The sequence below is a fragment of the Oncorhynchus clarkii genome, unplaced genomic scaffold (genome assembly GCF_045791955.1).
Source record: "Oncorhynchus clarkii lewisi isolate Uvic-CL-2024 unplaced genomic scaffold, UVic_Ocla_1.0 unplaced_contig_1485_pilon_pilon, whole genome shotgun sequence".
NCBI classification, from domain to species: domain Eukaryota; kingdom Metazoa; phylum Chordata; class Actinopteri; order Salmoniformes; family Salmonidae; genus Oncorhynchus; species Oncorhynchus clarkii.
Window position 1 is genome coordinate 10001 of NW_027259461.1, and position 20878 is coordinate 30878.

Here is a 20878-nt window from a genome sequence, read left to right on the forward strand (position 1 = left end):
TGACTGAAGCAAACTTGAGGGTGCAGTGACAGAAGTTAACTCCAGGGGGCAGCAGTGGGCTGTGAACAAATCCTAGCTACAGTAGCTGTGTGCTTGGCAATGCAGCTATGAGACCCTGAGTTCTGCTGTAGTTTCCGCTTTTGACACATGCATAAAAAAAACACCCCCACATCCCACTCACTGGTAGAAGGTGGTCCATCCGGTCTCGTCAGCCTTGGTGGCCAGTAGTCCTGTACTCCCAGAGTACCCCAGTAGGGCCACCTCCTGTCCCTGGGCTGAGACACTCCTCAACCCCCCAGCAGGGTCCAAACCCAGGGTCACCACCTGGTTCTCTGGCAGTAACACCAGTTTGAGGAGGCCAGAACTCCCCCCCTGGCCCAGACCCTCCCTTCTCACCCTGACAGTGTTGTTGCAGTTGTCCACCACCGTGGCTAGCTCTCTGTCTGGCCCGTAGGTGAAGTTATATAAAGGTTCTCCAGTGACCAGACTCACGGTCTGTAGATGTTGACCATCACCGTTGAACACATAGAGCTCCTGTTCCCGTGGAGACGCAACTTCGTATTGTCCCATCATAGATCCTGATCCTGAGGCAGATGGCCCGGGCCGATTGGCTCGCACGGCTCTGATGCGTATGTTGTTAAGATCGGCGATGAAGAGCGTTCCGTCGGGTGAGACGGCGAGTGAGGCGGGGCAGTTGAGGCCGGCGTCGGGCGCGTAGCCGTCATCGCCATGGAAACAGTTGCAGTTAACGTCATTCTTGCAGTCGCAGTCCGACGAGGTGCCGGCTAGCAGAGAGATCTCACCGTTAGTGGACACCTGAATAAGAGGAGAAAGACAACAAACAAGAAAGAGAGGAAAGACAGGTTTTAGAATAGAGATGGAAGAAAGACAGGTTTTAGAATAGAGATGGAGGAAAGACAGGTTTTAGAATAGAGATGGAGGAAAGACAGGTTTTAGAATAGAGATGGAGGAAAGACAGGTTTTAGAATAGAGATGGAGGAAAGACAGGTTTTAGAATAGAGATGGAGGAAAGACAGGTTTTAGAATAGAGATGGAGGAAAGACAGGTTTTAGAATAGAGACGGAGGAAAGACAGGTTTTAGAATAGAGACGGAGGAAAGACAGGTTTTAGAATAGAGACGGAGGAAAGACAGGTTTTAGAATAGAGATGGAGGAAAGACAGGTTTTAGAATAGAGACGGAGGAAAGACAGGTTTTAGAATAGAGATGGAGGAAAGACAGGTTTTAGAATAGAGATGGAGGAAAGACAGGTTTTAGAATAGAGATGGAGGAAAGACAGGTTTTAGAATAGAAATGGAGGAAAGACAGGTTTTAGAATAGAGATGGAGGAAAGACAGGTTTTAGAATAGAGATGGAGGAAAGACAGGTTTTAGAATAGAGATGGAGGAAAGACAGGTTTTAGAATAGAGATGGAGGAAAGACAGGTTTTAGAATAGAGACGGAGGAAAGACAGGTTTTAGAATAGAGACGGAGGAAAGACAGGTTTTAGAATAGAGACGGAGGAAAGACAGGTTTTAGAATAGAGATGGAGGAAAGACAGGTTTTAGAATAGAGACGGAGGAAAGACAGGTTTTAGAATAGAGATGGAGGAAAGACAGGTTTTAGAATAGAGATGGAGGAAAGACAGGTTTTAGAATAGAGATGGAGGAAAGACAGGTTTTAGAATAGAGATGGAGGAAAGACAGGTTTTAGAATAGAGATGGAGGAAAGACAGGTTTTAGAATAGAGATGGAGGAAAGACAGGTTTTAGAATAGAGATGGAGGAAAGACAGGTTTTAGAATAGAGACGGAGGAAAGACAGGTTTTAGAATAGAGACGGAGGAAAGACAGGTTTTAGAATAGAGACGGAGGAAAGACAGGTTTTAGAATAGAGATGGAGGAAAGACAGGTTTTAGAATAGAGATGGAGGAAAGAAAAGTGAAGTTTCAAGTTTTTAATTTCACGTACAGTGAAATGCCTTTCAAGCTCTAAACCCAACAAAGCAGTAAGGTGAAGTTACTGTGTGTAATGTAAAAATAAACCTGTGTTGTCATACCTGTCTGACGCGGTTGATTTTCTTCTCGTCCGTCTCAGCGATGTAGAGAACTCCGGTGTGAGACAGGGCGATGGCTGTCGCGCTCTCCAACGCAGCATGGATGGCAAGCTTACTCAGGCTGTAGTCTATACCTGGAACCTGACAATGCATGGGCCGCCCTGCTATGATGCTCACCTGGGGGGCAAAAATGTTATGCTATTTTAGATAATAATACGCATCATGATGTCGTTTACATCACAATAACCGCTTGTATCGCAATAACTGATCATATATTAATAACTGATTATATAGCGATAACTGATTATATATTAATAACTGATTATATAGCGAAAACTGATTATATATTAATAACTGATTATATGGTGATAACTGATTATATATATGGTGATAACTGATTATATAGTAATAACTGATTATATGGTGATAACTGATTATATATGGCGATAACTGATTATATATATGGTGATAACTGATTATATATATGGTGATAACTGATTATATATATAGTGATAACTGATTATATATATAGTAATAACTGATTATATGGTAATAACTGATTATATAGTAATACCTGATTATATGGTAATAACTGATTATATATATATATTAATAACTGATTATATGGTGATAACTGATTATATATATGGTGATAACTGATTATATAGTGACAACTGATTATATAGTAATAACTGATTATATATATATTAATAACTGATTATATGGTGATAACTGATTATATATATGGTGATAACTGATTATATATATATATATGGTAATAACTGATTATATAGTGATAACTGATTATATAGTAATAACTGATTATATGGTAATAACTGATTATATATATATTAATAACTGATTATATGGTGATAACTGATTATATATATGGTGATAACTGATTATATAGTGATAACTGATTATATGGTAATAACTGATTATATAGTGATAACTGATAATATAGTAATAACAGATGATATGGTAATAACTGATTATATATATATATTAATAACTGATTATATGGTGACAACTGATTATATATATGGTGATAACTGATTATATAGTGATAACTGATTATATGGTAATAACTGATTATATAGTGATAACTGATTATATAGTAATAACTGATTCTATAGTAATAACTGATTATATATATGGTAATAACTGATTATATATATATGGTAATAACTGATTATATAGTAATAATGGATTATATAGTAATAACTGATTATATATATATTAATAACTGATTATATGGTGATAACTGATTATATATATGGTGATAACTGATTATATGGTAATAACTGATTATATAGTGATAACTGATTATTTAGTAATAACTGATTATATAGTAATAACTGATTATATAGTAATAACTGATTATATATATAGTGATAACTGATTATATATATAGTAATAACTGATTATATGGTAATAACTGATTATATAGTAATACCTGATTATATGGTAATAACTGATTATATATATATATTAATAACTGATTATATGGTGATAACTGATTATATATATGGTGATAACTGATTATATAGTGACAACTGATTATATAGTAATAACTGATTATATATATATTAATAACTGATTATATGGTGATAACTGATTATATATATGGTGATAACTGATTATATATATATATGGTAATAACTGATTATATAGTGATAACTGATTATATAGTAATAACTGATTATATGGTAATAACTGATTATATATATATTAATAACTGATTATATGGTGATAACTGATTATATATATGGTGATAACTGATTATATAGTGATAACTGATTATATGGTAATAACTGATTATATAGTGATAACTGATAATATAGTAATAACAGATGATATGGTAATAACTGATTATATATATATTAATAACTGATTATATGGTGACAACTGATTATATATATGGTGATAACTGATTATATAGTGATAACTGATTATATGGTAATAACTGATTATATAGTGATAACTGATTATATAGTAATAACTGATTCTATAGTAATAACTGATTATATATATGGTAATAACTGATTATATATATATGGTAATAACTGATTATATAGTAATAATGGATTATATAGTAATAACTGATTATATATATATTGATAACTGATTATATATATGGTGATAACTGATTATATGGTAATAACTGATTATATAGTGATAACTGATTATTTAGTAATAACTGATTATATAGTAATAACTGATTATATAGTAATAACTGATTATATATATGGTGATAACTGATTATATAGTGATAACTGATTATATGGTAATAACTGATTATATATATGGTGATAACTGATTATATAGTAAAAACTGCTTATGTATATGGTGATAACTGATTATATAGTAATAACTGATTATATAGTAATAACTGATTATATATATGATAATAACTGATTATATATATATGGTAATAACTGATTATATAGTAATAATTGATTATATAGTAATAACTGATTATATATATGGTGATAACTGATTATATAGTAATAACTGATTATATAGTAATAACTAATTATATATATGGTGATAACTGATTATATGGTGATAACTGATTATATATATGGTGATAACTGATTATATGGTAATAACTGATTATATAGTGATAACTGATTATTTAGTAATAACTGATTATATAGTAATAACTGATTATATAGTAATAACTGATTATATATATGGTGATAACTGATTATATAGTGATAACTGATTATATGGTAATAACTGATTATATATATGGTGATAACTGATTATATAGTAAAAACTGCTTATGTATATGGTGATAACTGATTCTATAGTAATAACTGATTATATATATGGTAATAACTGATTATATATATATGGTAATAACTGATTATATAGTAATAATTTATTATATAGTAATAACTGATTATATATATGGTGATAACTGATTATATAGTAATAACTGATTATATGGGGTCAGTTGTTTATATTACGATAGTTGCTTAGTCACAATAACTGCTTATATGACGATAATTGATATGGAACGAAGCTCACTTGGTGGTTCTCAGTGATGCGCAGGATGACGTTGTTCTCCAGGACGTACAGAGAGTTATCCATGGGGTTTACTGCCAGGTCTGTCGGCCACTCCAGACGCACCTGATAAACACAACAACAAACAGATCCAGGGTTGATCACCAAAGAGACATGACTAATATTTTCAAAGTTTTACAGGAGACAGAAAACAAAGCCTTGGTTGATAGCGTTCATCGCATGTAACCCAGACCAGGTTGTTTTAAACCCCACACGTTGAAATGGACACTTGCGTCTTTTTGGCTCCAACAAAATCAAGACCCTCTCTCCCTACCTACCTGGCTGACGTCCATGCTAGCGTCACAGCTGAGTGGTCGTATTGCGGTCAGGTCGTTAGCGCCCAGTAGAGTGGAGATGATCCCGTTTTGGTCAACTTTACGGATCATAGTGGCGTCCACAAAATACACCAGACCATTCTGATCCACAGCAATACCTGGAGAAACACACAGACACATCATCAGACCATTCTGATCCACAGCAATACCTGGAGAAACACACAGACACATCATCAGACCATTCTGATCCACAGCAATACCTGGAGAAACACACAGACACATCATCAGACCATTCTGATCCACAGCAATACCTGGAGAAACACACAGACACATCATCAGACCATTCTGATCCACAGCAATACCTGGAGAAACACACAGACACATCATCAGACCATTCTGATCCACAGCAATACCTGGAGAAACACACAGACACATAATCAGACCATTCTGATCCACAGCAATACCTGGAGAAACACACAGACACATCATCAGACCATTCTGATCCACAGCAATACCTGGAGAAACACACAGACACATCATCAGACCATTCTGATCCACAGCAATACCTGGAGAAACACACAGACACATCATCAGACCATTCTGATCCACAGCAATACCTGGAGAAACACACAGACACATCATCAGACCATTCTGATCCACAGCAATACCTGGAGAAACACACAGACACATCATCAGACCATTCTGATCCACAGCAATACACACACACACTGGGAGGTGGAAGGAGGAAGTTTTACAATGTAACTTTTAATTGGCCTTGTGGGTACAGAATAAATGCATTAGGCCAACAAATGTTATTTTATAAGATGCAGCACCTTGATAATCAGTAACTTATCTCAGGATGATGAGTTGTATTGACCTTGTAAATAATGTGTAGCATTTGTCGACCTTGTAGCATTAGTTTACAAAGTCCCCCGTGGGTAACTTTAGTCTGTATACTTACAGTTTCTGTTTGCCAGGAAAGAGATATATTATATATTTATCATCAGCTACGTGTCAGTGGTGTCACTCTGGCCATTGCAGGCAGACACACAGATACATAGAAAGACAGTTGTGTCTGCTCTCGAGCACACCACCGTAAATATAATTCTCCCAGAAAGACGGATGTACACACAGACAGACAGGTAGGCAGAGAGACAGACTGATGTACACACAGACAGACAGGTAGGCAGAGAGACAGACTGATGTACACACAGACAGACAGGTAGGCAGAGAGACAGACTGATGTACACACAGACAGACAGGTAGGCAGAGAGACAGACTGATGTACACACAGACAGACAGGTAGGCAGAGAGACAGACTGATGTACACACAGGCAGACAGGTAGGCAGAGAGACAGACTGATGTACACACAGACAGACAGGTAGGCAGAGAGACAGACTGATGTACACACAGACAGACAGGTAGGCAGAGAGACAGACTGATGTACACACAGACAGACAGGTAGGCAGAGAGACAGACTGATGTACACACAGACAGACAGGTAGGCAGAGAGACAGACTGATGTACACACAGGCAGACAGGTAGGCAGAGAGACAGACTGATGTACACACAGGCAGACAGGTAGGCAGAGAGACAGACTGATGTACACACAGGCAGACAGGTAGGCAGAGAGACAGACTGATGTACACACAGGCAGACAGGTAGGCAGAGAGACAGACTGATGTACACACAGGCAGACAGGTAGGCAGAGAGACAGACTGATGTACACACAGACAGACAGACTGATGTACACACAGGCAGACAGACTGATGTACACACAGGCAGACAGACTGATGTACACACAGGCAGACAGGTAGGCAGAGAGACAGACTGATGTACACACAGGCAGACAGGTAGGCAGAGAGACAGACTGATGTACACACAGGCAGACAGGTAGGCAGCGAGACAGACTGATGTACACAGAGGCAGACAGGTAGGCAGAGAGACAGACTGATGTACACACAGGCAGACAGGTAGGCAGAGAGACAGACTGATGTACACACAGGCAGACAGGTAGGCAGAGAGACAGACTGATGTACACACAGGAAGACAGGTAGGCAGAGAGACACACTGATGTACACACAGGCAGACAGGTAGGCAGAGAGACAGACTGATGTACACACAGGCAGACAGGTAGGCAGAGAGACAGGTAGGCAGAGAGACAGGTAGGCAGAGAGACAGACTGATGTACACACAGGCAGACAGGTAGGCAGAGAGACAGACTGATGTACACACAGACAGACAGACTGATGTACACACAGGCAGACAGACTGATGTACACACAGGCAGACAGACTGATGTACACACAGGCAGACAGGTAGGCAGAGAGACAGACTGATGTACACACAGGCAGACAGGTAGGCAGAGAGACAGACTGATGTACACACAGGCAGACAGGTAGGCAGAGAGACAGACTGATGTACACAGAGGCAGACAGGTAGGCAGAGAGACAGACTGATGTACACACAGGCAGACAGGTAGGCAGAGAGACAGACTGATGTACACACAGGCAGACAGGTAGGCAGAGAGACAGACTGATGTACACACAGGCAGACAGGTAGGCAGAGAGACACACTGATGTACACACAGGCAGACAGGTAGGCAGAGAGACAGACTGATGTACACACAGGCAGACAGGTAGGCAGAGAGACAGGTAGGCAGAGAGACAGGTAGGCAGAGAGACAGACTGATGTACAGACAGGCAGACAGGTAGGCAGAGAGACAGACTGATGTACACACAGGCAGACAGGTAGGCAGAGAGACAGACTGATGTACAGACAGGCAGACAGGTAGGCAGAGAGACACACTGATGTACACACAGGCAGACAGGTAGGCAAAGAGACAGACTGATGTACACACAGGCAGACAGGTAGGCAGAGAGACAGACTGATGTACACACAGGCAGACAGGTAGGCAGAGAGACAGACTGATGTACACACAGGCAGACAGGTAGGCAGAGAGACAGCCTGATGTACAGACAGGCAGACAGGTAGGCAGAGAGAACGACTGATGTACACACAGACAGACAGGTAGACAGAGAGACAGACTGATGTACACACAGGCAGACAGGTAGGCAGAGAGACACACTGATGTACACACAGGCAGACAGGTAGGCAGAGAGGCAGACTGATGTACACACAGACAGACAGGTAGGCAGAGAGACAGACTGATGTACACACAGGCAGACAGGTAGGCAGAGAGACAGACTGATGTACACACAGGCAGACAGGTAGGCAGAGAGACACACTGATGTACACACAGGCAGACAGGTAGGCAGAGAGACAGACTGATGTACACACAGACAGACAGGTAGGCAGAGAGACAGACTGATGTACACACAGGCAGACAGGTAGGCAGAGAGACAGACTGATGTACACACAGGCAGACAGGTAGGCAGAGAGACAGACTGATGTACAGACAGACAGACAGGTAGGCAGAGAGAAAGACTGATGTACACACAGGCAGACATGATATTCAGAGAGACACACTGATGTACACACAGACAGACAGCTAGGCAGAGAGACAGACTGATGTACACACAGGCAGACAGGTAGGCAGAGAGACAGACTGATGTACACACAGGCAGACAGGTAGGCAGAGAGACAGACTGATGTACACACAGGCAGACAGGTAGGCAGAGAGACAGACTGATGTACACACAGGCAGACAGGTAGGCAGAGAGACACACTGATGTACACACAGGCAGACAGGTAGGCAGAGAGACACACTGATGTACACACAGGCAGACAGGTAGGCAGAGAGACAGACTGATGTACACACAGGCAGACAGGTAGGCAGAGAGACAGACTGATGTACACACAGGCAGACAGGTAGGCAGAGAGACAGACTGATGTACACACAGGCAGACAGGTAGGCAGAGAGACACACTGATGTACACACAGGCAGACAGGTAGGCAGAGAGACACACTGATGTACACACAGGCAGACAGGTAGGCAGAGAGACACACTGATGTACACACAGGCAGACAGGTAGGCAGAGAGACAGACTGATGTACACACAGGCAGACAGGTAGGCAGAGAGACACACTGATGTACAGACAGACAGACAGGTAGGCAGAGAGACAGACTGATGTACAGACAGGCAGACAGGTAGGCAGAGAGACAGACTGATGTACACACAGGCAGACAGGTAGGCAGAGAGACAGACTGATGTACAGACAGACAGGTAGGCAGAGAGACACACTGATGTACAGACAGACAGACAGGCTGACAGAGAGACAGGCAGACAGACTGATCTACACACAGACAGGCAGACAGACAGAGACAGACAGGAAGACAGAGAGACAGGTAGACTGACTGATGTACAGACAGACCTTTGGTAGGAGAATACGAGAGGGAGGCAGAGAGGATGAGAGGATGAAAGGAGAGCTGGGGGAAAGAGAGAAAGGAATAGCAGTGATGGATAGAAGCAATGCAGTGGAATGGATGTAGGAGAAGAGAAGGAGCGGGGGAACAGGGTGTCTTTTAACAGAGAAGGACTAGCACACAGGGGAAGGAGGGAAAGAGAAAGAGAGAGGCCAGTGACAGAGAGCTGGAAGGATAGGAAGAGACAGACAGAGAGCTGGAGGGATAGGAAGAGACAGACAGAGAGCTGGAGGGATAGGAAGAGACAGACAGAGAGCTGGAGGGATAGGAAGAGACAGACAGAGAGCTGGAGGGATAGGAAGAGACAGACAGAGAGCTGGAGGGATAGGAAGAGACAGACAGAGAGCTGGAGGGATAGGAAGAGACAGACAGAGAGAGGCCAGTGACAGAGAGCTGGAGGGATAGGAAGAGACATACAGAGAGCTGGGCAGGCTGATAAGTGCTGGCTGGCTTTGTATCTGTCGGGCAGGAGATATGCACACACAACACACAACACGCACACGCACGCACGCACGCACGCACGCACGCACGCACGCACGCACGCACGCACGCACACACACACACACACACACACACACACACACACACACACACACACACACACACACACACACACACACACACACACACACACACACACACACACACACACACACACACACACACACACACACACACACTGAGGACATGTGACAGGGTGACATCTTTGACAGTTTGGTGTCAGTGTTCTTCTTTTTGATGCTTCATCACGTGTTATCATCCTAACTTCAGCTGTAATCTGGTTTATAACCTCCTTCTGATTCTGCCCTGCTTTACTTCCACTACTAGACCGACAGTTAGTTTCATCATCAGTGTTCTGATATAGAAAAGGACAGATATCACTACTACTTTCACGACTAGATCATTATGACCAGCATTTCATTAGTGCAGTAGAGACCTCCCTTCCTTACTAGTTACACTTTGGAGCTCATGGGGGTACTGTCTGTGGCTTAGCCTTCAAGGTTAGGAAGATCTCTTTGTGTGTGTGTGTGTGTGTGTGTGTGTGTGTGTGTGTGTGTGTGTGTGTGTGTGTGTGTGTGTGTGTTCCTCTGCTCCTCACCTTTGGGGCTCATCAGTGTTGCCTCAGTAGCTTTGCCTCCATCCCCACAGCGTTCGTCGAAGGGCAGACACTGCTCTCCCGTCCCAGCAACCACCTCTGCGCTGTCCGACAGCAGCCGCCCGCCCGTCAGCAAGCGCACACGGTAGATATGGCGCGAATTGGTATCCGAGATCAACAATGCCCCCGTTACCGGGTCAATGGCCAGGAAGTACTTATGAGTGGGGTTGTTACTGTAGGACGGAGAGAGAACAATAAAGTTATTGGGATTTGAATTAGATTGGAAAAAAACAACTAAGATTAAAACAATATTTCCCAGGGGCAATTTAACAATCTTTGTGATTAAAGTAACTCTAAATTACTGCTATTTCACTTATTAGCTTAGAATTTCTGATTTAACCGAGGAGTGAAGCATCTTACCTGTGTCTGAAATCTTTGTTCCTTCAAAGAATAAGAAGACAGAAAAAACAACCCAGAATAAATGTTAATGTGTTGTGTCTGAGGGAACAACAGAATGACAGAGAGAGTTAGCAGTGGAGTGGTGAAGGGAACATCATAGTTAAATATGGATAAAAACACCCAGGAGATATAAGAACTAGTGCAGTGTATAATTCTACTTCAATCACACTGTCCCCGGAGCCCTCCCTGCTTTCATTACAACCTCACTGAATCTCATCCAACATGTTCTATATCCTACACACTATTCCTCTCCTCTGTCCTCTCCCTCCTCCTCTCCTCTTTTCCTTCACTCCTCCTCCTCTCCCCCTCCCCTCCTCCCTCACTTCTCTTCCTCTTCTCCCCCCTCATTCCCTTTCCTCCATCACCCCTCCTCCCACCAGTCCCACTCTCTTCCTCTCTCCTTTACCTTTTCTCTCCCCATCCCCTCCCACCTCATCCCACTCCTCTCCTCTCCCAACCAGACAACCCTTCTTCTCTCCTCCCTCCATCCATACCTCAGTTCCAGTATGCCCGTGGTATTGAGCGAGGGGTAGACCCTGCGTATGAAGTTCAGGTCTCCCACGTAGAGGCTCCCGTCGATGCCTGTTGCCAGGGCTACGGGCGCCAGTAGCTTGTTGCTGTCGGCGAGGCCGTTACAGCTGGGGCAGGAGATAGAGCGTCGACGGCCGTTCCCCATTACACTGCTGATCACAGGGGGCTGCTGTGACACAAACACGTTCTCACCACTACCCTTATGGAGGATACCTAGACAGGAGGGCGGGAGGGAGGGAGGCAGGGAGGGAGACAGAGAGGGAGGGAGGCAGGGAGGGAGGGAGGCGGGGAGGGAGGGAGGGAGACAGGGAGGGAGACAGGGAGGGAGGGAGGGAGACAGGGAGGGAGACAGGGAGGGAGACAGGGAGACAGGGAGGGCGGGAGACAGGGAGGGAGGGAGACAGGGAGGGAGGGAGACAGGGAGGGAGGGAGACAGGGAGGGAGACAGGGAGACAGGGAGACAGGGAGGGAGACCGGGAGGGAGACAGGGAGGGAGACAGGGAGACAGGGAGGGAGGGAGGGAGGGAGGGAGGGAGGGATTAATTCATTCATTTTGTTTGAGAAAAAAACCCACATACTATTAATTCTGCCAAATTAAATGTGTGTGTGTGATGTTGAGAAGATGTTGTGTATGTGTGTTGAGATGACGGGGTGTGTTTGTGTGTGTGTTGAGATGACGGTGTGTGTTTGTGTGTGTGTTGAGATGACGGTGTGTGTGTGTATGTATGTATACTGAACAAAAAAAGTTTTGGAAAAATACGTTTTTAACGGTCATCCAACTCAGAATTCCAAGTCAGGAACTCTGGCCTCTTTCTAGAGCTCTGATCTGAAGATCACTGACGTCATGATTCAACCTTGTTTTTTTTCCCAGTTCCCAGTTGACCATAAATCCAGAGAATGCCAGACTGATGACAAAGTTTTATGACAACATTTTCCCAGAATGCCGCGCCACCTTCCTGTTCAAGTGAACTCAGCACAACAAGGTGAGTCCAAAAATGTATTGTATGCTGCTGCATAAATGATGTAATATGCCAAGTCCAATAGGTTCACCACTGAAGGCCGAGGCCCAAAGGTTCACCACTGAAGGCCGAGGCCCAATAGGTTCACCACTGAAGGCCGAGGCCCAATAGGTTCACCACTGAAGACCGAGGCCCAATAGGTTCACCACTGAAGACCGAGGCCCAATAGGTTCACCACTGAAGGCCGAGGCCCAATAGGTTTCACACTGAAGACCGAGGCCCAATAGGTTCACTACTGAAGACCGAGGCCCAATAGGTTCACTACTGAAGACCGAGGCCCAATAGGTTCACCACTGAAGACCAAGGCCCAATAGGTTCACCACTGAAGGCCGAGGCCCAATAGGTTCACCACTGAAGACTGAGGCCCAATAGGTTCACCACTGAAGACCGAGGCCCAATAGGTTCACTACTCAAGACCGAGGCCCAATAGGTTCATACTGAAGACCGAGGCCCAATAGGTTCACTACTGAAGACCGAGGCCCAATAGGTTCACCACTGAAGACCGAGGCCCAATAGGTTCACTACTGTACTAACCTGTCACACGCTGAAGACCGAGGCCCAATAGGTTCACTACTGTACTAACTTGTCAAACGCTGAAGACCTAGGCCCAATAGGTTCACTACTGTACTAACCTGTCACACGCTGAAGACCTAGGCCCAATAGGTTCAGTACTGTACTAATCTGTCACACGCTGAAGGCCTAGGTTCAATAGGGTCACTACTGTACTAACCTGTCACACGCTGAAGGCCTAGGTTCAATAGGTGTACCACTGTGCAAACTTGTCTATAATAGATACAGTGGGGCAAAAAAGTATTTAGACAGCCACCAATTGTGCAAGTTCTCCCACTTCAAAAGATGAGAGAGGCCTGTAATTTTCCTCATAGGTACACTTCAACTATGACAGACAAAATGAGAAAAAAATCCAGAAAATCACATTGTAAGATTTTTTATGAATGTATTTGCAAATTATGGTGGAAAATAAGTATTTGGTCAATAACAAAAGTTTATCTCAATACTTTGTTATATACCCTTTGCTGGCAATGACAGAGGTCAAACGTTTTCTGTAAGTCTTCACAAGGTTTTCACACACTGTTGCTGGTATTTTGGCCCATTCCTCCATGCAGATCTCCTCTAGAGCAGTGATGTTTTGGGGCTGTTGCTGGGCAACACGGACTTTCAACTCCCTCCAAAGATTTTCTATGGGATTGAGATCTGGAGACTGGCTAGGCCACTTCAGGACCTTGAAATGCTTCTTACGAAGCCACTCCTTCGTTGCCCGGGCGGTGTGTTTGGGTACATTGTCATGCTGAAAGACCCAGCCACGTTTCATCTTCAATGCCCTTGCTGATGGTAGGCTTTGTTACTTTGGTCCCAGCTCTCTGTAGGTCATTCACTAGGTCCCCCCGTGTGGTTCTGGGATTTTAGCTCACCGTTCTTGTGATCATTTTGACCCCACGGGGGGAGATCTTGCGTGGAGCCCCAGATCGAGGGAGATTATCAGTGGTCTTGTATGTCTTCCATTTCCTAATAATTGCTCCCACAGTTGATTTCTTCAAACCAAGCTGCTTACCTATTGCAGATTCAGTCTTCCCAGCCTGGTGCAGGTCTACAATTTTGTTTCTGGTGTCCTTTGACAGCTCTTTGGTCTTGGCCATAGTGGAGTTTGGAATGTGACTGTTTGAGGTGGTGGACAGGTGTATTTTATACTGATAACAACTTCAAACAGGTGCCATTAATACAGGTAACGAGTGGAGGACAGAGGAGCCTCTTAAAGAAGAAGTTACAGGTCTGTGAGAGCCAGAAATCTTGCTTGTTTGTAGGTGACCAAATACTTATTTTCCACCATAATTTGCAAATAAATTCATAAAAAATCCTACAATGTGATTTTCTGGATTTTTTTTCTCATTTTGTCTGTCATAGTTGAAGTGTACCTATGATGAAAATTACAGGCCTCTCTCATCTTTTTAAGTGGGAGAACTTGCACAATTGGTGGCTGACTAAATCATTTTTTGCCTCACTGTATAAAGAATTACAGTTTCATCCTGTCTCCCCTTTACTAATAGTGAGCTCTCAACTTTCCAACAATTTCCCAAACTTTTTCCTACCAGCGAGTTAAGGAAATTGGAAATTGGAGTTTGAGGATATTTTTCAATTAAAGTGAATGACAGTAATGTTATGAGTAAAGTAGGAATTCCAGGTTTCAATAGGCCATAATATATTCATGTTTCAAGAAAGGAGTATATTTGGCATTTGACATTTTTTGTGTGCTTTTATGCGCTGACTGAAAGAAACTGTTAATTATGAGTTGTTTAGTCTGTTGGCCTCGGCTGGTCTGTGTAAGAGTTACGTGTCCTCATTGTCTGAGAGTGAGTCAAGACCGAGTAAAAATGTATCCGACACTGACACCGAGTCAAGACCGAGTCAAGACCGAGTCAAGACCGAGTAAAAATGTATCCGACACTGACACCGAGTCAAGACCGAGTCAAGACCGAGACAAGACCGAGTCAAGACCGAGTAAAAATGTATCCGACACTTACACCGAGACAAGACCGAAACACCCTATGTGGTCTCGAGACTGGTATTGAGTATTACAACACTGCCAACCGGCGTCACTACCACAGACCACGTGTAACCACGCCAGCCCAGGACCTCCAGATCCGGCTTCACTACCACAGTCCAGGTGTAACCAGCCCAGCCCAGGACCTCCACATCTGGCTTCACTACCACAGTCCACGTGTAACCACGCCAGCCCAGGACCTCCAGATCCGGCTTCACTACCACAGGCCACGTGTAACCAGCCCAGCCCAGGACCTCCACATCTGGCTTCACTGCCACAGGCCACGTGTAACCAGCCCAGGACCTCCACATCCGGCTTCACTACCACGTGTAACCACGACAGCCCAGGACCTCCACGTCCGGCTTCACTACCACAGACCACGTGTAACCACGCCAGCCCAGGACCTCCACATCTGGCTTCACTACCACAGACCACGTGTAACCACCCCAGCCCAGGACCTCCACATCTGACTTCACTACCACAGGCCACGTGTAACCAGCCCAGGACCTCCACATCTGGCTTCACTACCACAGACCACGTGTAACCAGCCCAGCCCAGGACCTCCACATCTGGCTTCACTACCACAGACCACGTGTAACCAGCCCAGCCCAGGACCTCCACATCTGGCTTCACTACCACAGACCACGTGTAACCAGCCCAGCCCAGGACCTCCACATCTGGCTTCACTACCACAGACCACGTGTAACCAGCCCAGCCCAGGACCTCCACATCTGGCTTCACTACCACAGTCCACGTGTAACCAGCCCAGGACCTCCACATCCGGCTTCACTACCACAGACCACGTGTAACCAGCCCAGCCCAGGACCTCCACATCTGGCTTCACTACCACAGACCACGTGTAACCAGCCCAGCCCAGGACCTCCACATCTGGCTTCACTACCACAGACCACGTGTAACCACCCCAGTCCAGGACCTCCACATCCGGCTTCTTCACCTGCTGGATCGTTTGACAGCTGATGAAACTGAGGAGTATTTCTTTCTGTAATAAAAAAACTAATTCTGATTGGCTGGGCCTGGCTTTCCAGTGAGTGGGCCTGGCTCCCAATTGGGTGGGCCTATGCCCCTGCCCAGTTATTTGAAATCCGTAGATTAGGCACTAATTACTTTATTGCAATTGACTGATTTCCTTATATGAACAGTAACTCAGTAAAACCATTGAAATTGTTGCATGTTGCGTTTATATTTGTGTTCAGTGTATATGTACAGTATATTTAAACATACTGCTGCGTGTGTTGAGGATATGGTGTTTATCCAGAGACCAGCCTCCCAGATTAGAAGGGTCCAGTTCAAAGCCCTGAAGTATTACTGTCCTCTTCTCCCATTGGATCAGACTGGCACATGACTCATACTCATACCCCACCGACACTAAGGAGAGAGAGAGGGGGAGAGAGAGGGTGGGGAGAAAGGAGGGAGGAGAGAGAGGGGGGAGGAGAGGGGGAGAGGGGGAGAAAGAGAGAGAGAGAAAGAGAGGGAGAGAGGGGGAGAGGAGAGGGGGAGAGAGGGGGAGAGAGGGGGGAGTGATAGAGAGAGAGATGGGTAGAGAGAGAGAGGGGGGAGAAAGAGAGAGAGAGGGGGAGAGGAGAGGGGGAGAGAGAAGGGGGGAGAAAGAGAGAGAGAGAGGGGGGAGAAAGAAAGAGGGGGGAGAAAGAGAGAGAGAGGGGGAAGAAGAGAGAGAGGGGAGAAGAGAGGGGGAGAGAGAGGGGAGGAGAAAGAGAGAGAGGGGGAGAGAGGGGGGAGAAAGAGAGATAGAGGGGGAGTGATAAAGAGAGCGATATAGGGGGAGAGACGGGGGGAGTGATAAAAAGAGAGAGAGAGATGGGGGTGAGGAGAGATAAAGAGAGAGGGGGAGAAAGAGAGGGTTAGAGAAGGACAGAGAGAGAGGGGGAGGAGAGGGGGGAGAAAAAGAGAGAGAGAGGGGGGTACAAAGAGAGGGGGAGAGGAGAGGGGAGAGAAAGGGGGGACAAAGAGAGCGAGAGGGGGGAGAGAACGAGAGAAAGAGAGTGGGAGAGGGTAGGGCAGGGGGAGAAAGATAAGAAAGTGGGAGTGAGAGAAAATATATTAATAAACAAAGTATTATGGAGACAAGCAACTCTTTAATGCTCAGGACAGACAACCAGACAGACAAACAGACAGTAACAAAGTCAAGTGAGCTGCAGTTCCATGTATAATTGTTATATTTACAGCTATAGCTACCCAAGAGCTAACCCACATACAGTAAGTATAAGTCCAATGATGGTCCAGATCAGACCTGTCCAGACCAGAACAGATCTGTCCAGACAAGACCTGTCCAGACCAGACCTGTCCAGACCAGACCTGTCCAGACCAGACCAGACCAGACCAGACCAGACCAGACCTGTCCAGACCAGACCTGTCCAGACCAGACCAGACCTGTCCAGACCAGACCAGACCAGACCTGTCCAGACCAGACCAGACCTGTCCAGACCTGACCTTTCCAGACCAGACCTGACCTGTCCAGACCTGACCTGTCCAGACCAGACCTGTCCAGACCAGACCTGTCCAGACCTGTCCAGACAAGACCTGTCCAGATCAGACCTGTCCAGACCAGACTTGTCCAGACCAGACCCTTTCTCCTCTGACCCTACTTTCACTTCGTTAAGCCCATAACCCAATTAACATTGTGGGTGTTCACTGTCCCAACAAGCAGTTCTGCGACAGATCAATTTCTCTCCCATTATGCAACAAGTGTTGAAATGTTGTCATATCACCAACGCTTGATTGGCATAAATACACATACTAGTTGAAGGCAGCTAGCTGCTGTAGGAACTGCAAATATAGGTGCATTGTCCCCTTCAAAATATATCAATTCAAAGTAAAGTGACGTTGGTTATCACATGAATCAGCTACATTGGAGCAATAGAGTTTGTGTAGCCGGTCCACTCTTGTCTGTTCTAAGAGATGACATACAGTATAAGCCCTGGGTGGCATTTAAACTCTCCTCTCCTTCTGTCACTCAGACGTAACCGCGGCAGCCGTAACCGTGATGAAGGGTTATTAGCTGTCAAGCAGAGTTAGCAGTTAGTGAAGCGAGTTGGGGGCCTCGGCACCCTCAGAGCTATTACTGCTCACAGACAGACACACATGGACACACACACACGCACGCACACACACACTCACCGACAGCTTCCGACAGCCCGTAGACTCTCTGTCCATAGGCATCTGTTTTATCCCAAATGTAGGTGTAGGCCAGGTTGGGCGAGGCGTGGAACCACTTCTGGAAGAGATGTCCCTCCACAGCCACCATCAGATGGACTTTGAGCAGGCCCAGAGAAACCATGGCTGGGGTCATGGTTACCTTCAGCAGGCTGCGGTAGCCTGACGTCCTGGAGCTCAGGTAGCACAGCTTCAGACTGGTCCCTGGAACATCTATCATCTCATGGAGCACCTGCAGAGAGGGAGAGAAGGATGAGAGGAGAGGAGAGGAAAGAGCTTCAGACTGGTCCCTGGAACATCTATCATCTCATGGAGCACCAGGAGAGAGAGAGAGAGAGAGAGAGAGAGAGAGAGAGAGAGAGAGAGAGAGAGAGAGAGAGAGAGAGAAAGAAAGCTCATTCTACTTTCCCCAACGCACAAGTGGTTATCTCTACCCTGCTACCAGGAAAAGACTTCCACCCTGCTACCATACAGCGGATAAACGTAAGTATTTCCCGTGACTGTGCCTCAAAACCAAATGTTTTCCCGGGCCACCACTCCACCCTGGACTTAACGACCAGGTCCACCTATACAAGGCAGCAGTGCCCACCACTCCACCCTGGACTTAACGACCAGGTCCACCTATACAAGGCAGCAGTGCCCACCACTCCATCCTGGACTTGAAGAGCCTCTATGACCAGGTCCACCTCTACAAGGCAGCAGTGCCCATCTTCGTCCGGACTCTAAAGGACATCGCTCTCAAACGCAGCCCCAACACTCCACATAGGAGCAACAGATCAATAGACACACTGGCCAGACCTCCGAGACACTCTCCCAGACCCCCCCCCCCGCGTAACAAAACACTGTGTGTTACGTGTTTGTTTGGTCTTGGGCTGAATAAAAAACCCTATTACGCATTCCTGCGTCTGTCTCCCTAATCCATTTATACCAACGTCACATGAAGGTGTAAACTTGGCAGTAGAACATCTTAACTGTATATTTAACCTCTCAGCTTCCCTACCAAATCTAAAAATGTCAAACGGGAAAATGAACAACAATGACAAATGGTTTGATGAAGAATGCAAAATCCTAAGAAAGAAATTGAGAAACCTGTCCAACCAAAAACATAGAGACCCAGAAAACCTGAGCCTACGCCTTCACTATGGTGAATCACTAAAACAATAAAGAAATACACTCCTGAAAAAGAAGGAACAGCACGTCAGAAATCAGCTCAATGTAAGTGAAGAATCCATAGACTCTAACCACTTCTGGGAAAATTGTAAAACACTAAACAAACAACAACACAAATAATTATCTATCCAAAATGGAGATGAATGGATAAACCACTTCTCCAATATTTTGGCTCTATAACAAAGATCAAAGAGCAAAGCATATACATGATGAAATACAAATCTTAGAATCAACTATTAAAGACTACCAGAACCCACTACCAGAACCCACTACCAGAACCCAACTACAGGACAAAATTAAAAACCCTCCAATCCAAAAAGGCCTGTGGTTTTGATGGTATCCTAAATGGAATGCTAAAATATACAGACAACACATTCCAATTGGCTATACTAAAACTCTTTAACATCATCCATAGTTCCTGCATCTTCCCCAATATTTGGAACCAAAGACTGATCACCCCAATCCACAAAAGTGGAGACAAATGTGACACCAATAACTACTGTGGGATATGTGTCAATAGCAACCTTGGGAAATTCCTCTGCATTATCATTAACAGCAGACTTGTACATATCCTCAGAGAAAACAATGTACTGAGCAAATGTCAAATTGGCTTTTTAACAAATTATCGTACAACCACACCCTAATTGACAAACAAACAAACAAATTATTCACATGCTTTGTTGATTTCAAAAAAGCCTTCGACTCAACTTGGCATGAGGGTCTGCTATTCAAATTGATGGAAAGTGGTGTTGGGGGAAAAACACACGACATTATAAAATATGAACACAAACAAGTGTGCGGTTAAAATTGGCCAAAAAGGGCACTAGAACAGTCCAACCTGAGACAAAGCACGTATCACCCTACTAGTATCTGAAGACCCGGTCTCACCCTACTAGTATCTGAAGCCCGGTCTCACCCTACTAGTATCTGAAGCCCGGTCTCACCCTACTAGTATCTGAAGCCCGGTCTCACCCTACTAGTATCTGAAGCCCGGTCTCACCCTACTAGTATCTGAAGCCCGGTCTCACCCTACTAGTATCTGAAGCCCGGTCTCACCCTACTAGTATCT

General features: G+C 44.7%; 1 protein-coding gene across 1 annotated transcript in view; it reads right to left on the reverse strand.

Annotated features, from left to right (window-relative positions):
• The window catches only part of LOC139400220 (teneurin-2-like), a gene marked incomplete at both ends in the record, with an annotated part of 28273 nt that extends 9402 nt beyond the window's left edge, over nucleotides 1-18871 (reverse strand). The window contains 9 exons of the mRNA XM_071145208.1: nucleotides 182-816; nucleotides 2055-2228; nucleotides 5088-5189; nucleotides 5402-5556; nucleotides 10885-11114; nucleotides 11302-11322; nucleotides 11835-12084; nucleotides 16690-16833; nucleotides 18604-18871. Of these exons, the coding sequence (XP_071001309.1) occupies nucleotides 182-816; nucleotides 2055-2228; nucleotides 5088-5189; nucleotides 5402-5556; nucleotides 10885-11114; nucleotides 11302-11322; nucleotides 11835-12084; nucleotides 16690-16833; nucleotides 18604-18871 (1979 nt within the window). The remainder of the gene's footprint in view (nucleotides 1-181; nucleotides 817-2054; nucleotides 2229-5087; nucleotides 5190-5401; nucleotides 5557-10884; nucleotides 11115-11301; nucleotides 11323-11834; nucleotides 12085-16689; nucleotides 16834-18603) is intronic.
• Nucleotides 18872-20878: the final 2007 nt, after the last annotated feature.